This window comes from Pollicipes pollicipes, unplaced genomic scaffold, assembly GCF_011947565.3.
Source record: "Pollicipes pollicipes isolate AB1234 unplaced genomic scaffold, Ppol_2.1 Scaffold_6138;HRSCAF=7277_pilon_pilon_pilon, whole genome shotgun sequence".
NCBI lineage: Eukaryota > Metazoa > Arthropoda > Thecostraca > Pollicipedomorpha > Pollicipedidae > Pollicipes > Pollicipes pollicipes.
Window position 1 is genome coordinate 13,101,050 of NW_023596818.1, and position 6,086 is coordinate 13,107,135.

At 58.8% G+C, this 6,086-nt stretch overlaps 1 protein-coding gene across 1 annotated transcript in view; it reads left to right on the top strand.

The window, feature by feature from the left end:
• The window catches only part of LOC119105324 (putative leucine--tRNA ligase, mitochondrial), a gene marked incomplete at its 3' end in the record, with an annotated part of 9,145 nt that extends 6,155 nt beyond the window's left edge, over positions 1–2,990 (top strand). The window contains exons 9-12 of the mRNA XM_037228791.1: positions 217–402; positions 810–1,057; positions 1,816–1,971; positions 2,961–2,990. Coding sequence (XP_037084686.1) covers positions 217–402; positions 810–1,057; positions 1,816–1,971; positions 2,961–2,990 — 620 coding nt within the window. The remainder of the gene's footprint in view (positions 1–216; positions 403–809; positions 1,058–1,815; positions 1,972–2,960) is intronic.
• Between the last annotated feature and the right edge of the window lie 3,096 nt (positions 2,991–6,086).

Genomic DNA, 6,086 nt, shown 5'->3' on the forward strand with positions numbered 1-6,086 from the left:
CAGATCTCGGTGGATTGCACTGTGCCAGGCGAACTAAGCGCTTAAAACGTCTATTCATACTGGATACGAAGCATGCTGATGTTTATTAGCGGAGATGTACTTCTCGCAACCTCACATGGTCACTTATCCTGACCGATCGCTCCGTTTCGCCCGCGCCGTTCTACTGCTGCTGCTGTTGCTGCTGCTGCGGACCCTAACCCCGTCCACCGTGCTCAGAGTCAGGAGATGCGGTGGACGTGGACTCCGGCCGGCCGGTCACCGTCCAGTGGGAGAAGATGTCCAAGTCGAAACACAACGGCGTGGACCCGGCGGAGGTGATTGGCGAGCTGGGCGCCGACACCATGCGGCTGCTGATGCTGGGGACGGTGGCGCCCACCTCGTCACGACACTGGTCCAGCGACTGTGAGTGCACGGTTGGGGATGAGGACCGGCGGCGGCGTTTGCCGCCTCGAGGTGGGCGTTTTGAGGCGGAGGGCCCAGAGCAGGCCAACTACTGGGTCAGACTTATTGTTGTACGGCCTTTCGTGTGTGACACAGAAGGCCGCGGCGGTTTTTACGCTTGTGGACTTTGCTATTATGTTCCATGTGGCTAATATTCCTCATTTGCGTCCAGAACAATATTTATCCAGGAAGCACTCCTGAACCCACACTCCCCAACCTGGCTTTTTTGTGTTTGTTTTCTTGAGAGCGTATCATGTTTTTCCACGTAGTTGCATGTTATCGAAGGATCTCCCTCGCGTCCAATCCGTCATCTGTCCGAAAATGTCCATAAGCAGGCCGACCAGCCGCCCCCGTCTGTCCTCCGTCAGCGTTCCCGCCGCTGCTGGCCTGGCAGCGCCGGCTCTGGATGACGGTCGGCGACCTCCTGCGCCTGCGGTCCGCCCCCGCCCCACCGGCGGGGTCGGGGGCAGGGGACGAGGTGGAGCTAACGCGGCTTGAAGCGGAGATGAGGGAGACGCGTAACTACTTCGTCCGCACCGTCACGCTCAACTTCCAGGAGACGCATCAGCTGAGCGTGGCCATCACCCGACTGCAGGGACTCACCACGGCACTGAGGGTACGAAAGGGGCTGACGACGGTCCTGATGGTACGGGAGGGGCTGACGACGGTCCTGATGATACGGGAGGGGCTGACGACGATCCTGAGGGTACGGATGGGGCTGACGACGGTCCTGATAGTACGGAAGGGGCTGACGACGGTCCTGATGATACGGGAGGGGCTGACGACGATCCTGAGGGTACGGATGGGACTGACGACGGTCCTGATAGTACGGAAGGGGCTGGCGACGGTCCTGATGGTATAGGAGGGGCTGACGACGGTCCTGATGGTACGGGAGGGGCTGACGACGGTCCTGGGGGTACGAGAAGGGCTGACGACGGTCCTGATGGTACGGGAGGGGCTGACGACGGTGATGATGGTACGGGAGGGGCTGACGACGGTCCTGAGGGTACAGGATGGGCTGACGACGGTGTTGATGGTACGGGAGGGGCTGACGACGGTCCTGAGGGTACAGGAAGGGCTGACGACGTTCCTGAGGGCACGAGAAGGGCTGACCACGGCCCTGAGGGAACGAGAGGGGCTGACGACGGCACCGGGTGACCGCGGCTGGGGTTTCACCGAGGCTTACCTTGGAACACTGTTGCTCGATGTGCAACAGTGCGCCTGGCATGTGGAGCACCCTGGCCATTCGAAGCGTTGCTGGTCGCGTGACGTAGGCTGGGCGTCATCGCGTGCGTCTCACCTCTTCTTAGTTCATACTAGGGACCACTTCTATTGTTCGTCCCTGACGCCGCCCGCGTTGCCGCTTCTTCTCAGAGGCTGCCCGCCTGGTACCAGGCGCAGAGTGCAGAATACGAGCGCGCGCTCGGTGACCTGCTGATCATGACGTCACCGGTCATGCCGTGCCTGGCCGCAGAGATGTGGGCCGCATTTACCAGTGTTGTGCGACACGCCCACCCCAGCCACCAGCAGGTCAGAGTCAGTCGGTGCCTGCGCTGGTCTGTACCACTGAGTGTTGTAGCTATTTTTAGGGTCAGGCAATGTGGGTGTGGGTCGTTATTATCATGTCAGCCCGTTTCCGTGTCAGCCGGTGTCGGTGTGATTCAACGTCGGTGTCAGCGACAGTGTCACTGTCAGTGTCAGCCAGTGTCCATGTCGGCCCGTGTCCGTGTCAGTGAGTATTCATGCCAGCTGCATTGTCAATGTCGGCCATTGTCAGTGTCAGCCAGGGTCCATGTCAACAGCAGTGACAGTGTCAGCTAGTGTCAAAGCCAGTCAGTGCTGATGGCGGTCACTTATCGGCGACCTTGTCGGCGCCGGGACCGGTGCCATTATCCCCGGCAGACGGCGCCGCGATGTGGCCGATCGATCTGCCGGGGCTTCCCTGCTGTTGTCAGCGCCCGTTGCCATGACAAACTTGGGCCCGTCCGCGCTGTTTCAGCAGCTGATCTCAGGACTAAATCTGGCTCCGATGTCAGATATGAGTTTCTGTGCGGTGTTTGATGAATACGTAGCATTTGAATGCGTTTTGCTGTCTCGGCGCGTGGTACTGCCTTAGTAGAATGCAAATGTGGTTTGTTGTTTCGTTGTGTGGTAACATCTTGGTGAACCGCGCGGGACAAGCTGTTTTATCTTCTACTCGCTGCTTAGCTACTTGACCGTCGCTACTCGCCGCGAGATGACCGTGGTAATCAAAACGCCCTAAAAATATAAGTCGCTAGATTTACTGTTACGGCGCGGTGGATGATATGTGTCTGAACCGTTTGATTTGGGCAGACTCGCTGACAGAGGAGCCTATCTCAAAATGCTGCCACTGCCTATCAAACAATCTGAGCGGCTGGTGATTGGCTGTTTGAGTAATGGCAGCTGCAGATGGACTAACCACGTGACAGCGGCTGTTGCCGACGGACCGCTGTGCGGCGGCTGACGGCCGGTGCCCTGTCGTGTGTGTGATGCCACAGGACTGCACGGTGCTGGAGCAGCGCTGGCCAACAGTTGATGAGGACGCCGCACTAGAGCTGAGCGTCGAGGTGAGCCCTCTGGCGGCCGGCTGGGGTCGCGGCGCGCGGATGATGCCCTTTCTCGATCGCAGTGGATATGTCCTCCCGATAGCCGTGGTGTCGAGCGCTGTCTACCGCCGCTGGACCGTTCCGAGTGTCATGCTTTTCCCCACTGGCGACTTGTGTTCAGCGCTTGCCCAGCATGGGGATGGCCGGGTGTAGCTGACTGGAGGCTTGACCAGAACCCATCGTCCGGTCTATAATTCCTTCAAACTGGACTGCGTTTCAGTCGAGGGGGAAATGTGAAAGGTTGGTGCGGGTACTGTCAGACCCCGGGTGTTTCCGCTGTGCGTCGTGCGTTGTGCTGTATACAAACAAAAAAGTGTGTTCTGCGGTGTTTGAATGGCCAGACCTGCGTTTGCTCCATCCCTGTGAGAGATTTGGCCCTGATACGGCCACCACCCTGCGTGCTCCCGCCGGGCGTGACACCGCGCCGCCGCGCCCTCAGATCAACGGCCAGGAGTCGGCCGTGGTCCCGCTGCCGCGGCGCCAGCTGGACGCGCTGACGCAGGCGGAAGCCTGGCGCCTGGCGCAGGCGGTGCCGGTCGTGGCGCGCTACACGGCTGGCGGCGTCTCCGCCTGCCGCCTGCGCTTGCTGCCCGGCCTCGGCGCCACGCTCAGCCTGCAGGCGCGGCAGGCTCCGGCCGCACAGGCGGACGCTGAGCGGGAGGAGGTGCTGCGCAAGCGGCAGGAGCGCAAGCAGGCCAAGAAGGAGCGGCGCGAACAGCGCCTGCAGCGGCGCGCCGAACGCACCGCCGACGGCAAGTAGCGGCGAGCGGCGTGTCGCTGCGGCGGTCGAGTCAGGAGCAGGGGTGAAGTGTGCGCTCGTCGTCCGCAGGCGGTCTGGTGTGGCATGTGTTGGGTGATGTAGACCTCGCGGACGGAGCGGTGCGTGCCGAGAATGGGCGATGTTTCAGAATATATAATGCTAAGCATGTAGTGTTTTCAATAACGTTTTAAGGCTAACGTCATGTTGATTCGAGTGAAATGGATGCATCAGATTTCTAACTGTTTGTGCTAGACTGGTGACGACCTGGTCATGCCAGTTCTTCTCGCGGGTCAGACAAAACTAAATCTTGCCAGTCTATAGCCTCTACTTGCCAGCTGCACTCACCAACACTCACATCACACCACGTGCACGTGTACACCCAACACCAGTTTGGCGTCTTTGAGTCTATACGCGTAGGAGTATGCATGGTGACGAACGGCTCACCTCACACGCCAACGCCAATCGAAAACCAGTCATGATCACGCTCCACGGAAACTATGTGATTACCTACCAATGAGAAGCGAGCATGACATCGTATGATGGGGCTGCTAAACCACTGACAGAGTGTGGGATCGCCTTGTGATACCGGAACTATCTGATGCAACAGAACAAAGATATATGAGGAGGGTAGGATCGTTCGGGGATTTTAGCGCCCCATTCACTCAGCGTTAGCGTGACGTCACCGGGACATTCTCCTCAGCAGCCTCAGCGCGCGGCCCCGCGTGTGATGTAATAGTCCGAAGGAAATAATCGCTCGCCTGCTGGTTTCGTCCTCCCCGGCTACTGCATGTAAAGTTTAGAACGAATGGCTGCTCTTCCTTCTCTTTATGTCGACGTTTCCACAGATAGTGTCTCACCAAACAAGTGATTTCGCTGTGAATTCGAAAAGCTTGATCTGGACTAGAATTGCATCGCTCGCATTAAGCGAGATCTGTCAGCGATGGTGCCAATGCAGCAAGTCAAGCTTCACCAGTTCTGGCGCCTTTGCCGTCGCCCGTTTCAATGTCATCAACCGGAGGTGGTAACGGCCCCCTAACCAGGTTAGCCTGGAGGTCAGACCGCCCCGGATCCCGGATCTGGACGAATCGGCTGAGCTTGGCCTCGGCAGCTTGGCATGCGACACTTGTTAACCGCGGTGGGGTGGTGCGACGTTTCCAAAGCAGGCCTCGGGGCGCACAGTCAGGACTTCAGATGCATAACCGGGAGACGACCCCCGCTGTGACCTCAGCAGCCTCCATACAGAGCCCGGACCACACGTTCCGAGGCGGCCTCTGTGGCCCCAGCACGCCGAACACCCTTCTCGTGCGTCCCAATGTGGCCACTGAAGCCTTGGCAACTGGCAAGCTCCATGCAGCCTCGCGCGTTATGTACTGTTCCGAAGGAAATAATCGCTCGTCTTCTGGTCCAGGCGTCCCGCTAGGAGCGTAGCAGACTCCACAAAGGTCCCAGGATACGCGTCCACAGGCGGCCAATGCGACCACAGCATGCTCCTTACACGGTTTACCTCATGCGTTGAGTGCCGGTCGTATAGTGTACTACAGTCGTTAACGCTTCTGAGTTAACCACTGCGCGTCTGGGAAACCAGAGATACGGGGCTCGATTCCCCGCGGTGCCCGCCCCTCCTGCCAGAGTGAGAGGCAGGCGACGCCATATAGCCTCAGCAGCTGAGTGCGTCGTAAAAGCCTCAGTGACACACACACCGCATGCGTTCCAAGGTGACACAGGTCTAAAGGTCAAACGCATGATGCGCTCCTCGCGTCTCAAAAGGCTGTTGCCGCCCCAGCGGGTCCCACATACGTGGATCGTTTCCTGCGACATAAAGCAGCCGTAGGCCCACCTCTCCGCTATTTGTCTAAAGCAGTGTGAACAGAAGTCACTACGGTCTCGTCCCTCTTCAGTCCCAACACGATACTCACCGCCTCACTACGAGCTACCCACGTATCCTCACTCCTATCCCTCATACCCATCCTCACTCCTTTCACAAGAGGACTGTGCTTAGACATTCACGAATTTCAAACGCATCGCAACATCACGGTAAACCTCAGGTGAGTGCGGGGGTAGTTACAACAGTTTACCAACATCATGCCTCTAGCGGCGTGCGTGGTGTGTTGCTAGTTACGCCATGTAAATCGTGCCGGCGGCATCGCGCGATCTACAGTCGCGCGATGGTGGACTATCAGCACCGGCCGCACCCAGCCTGATGGCAGCGAGCCGCACCAGCTGCGGACGGCAGCGACATCGAATAACTCACACGTGTG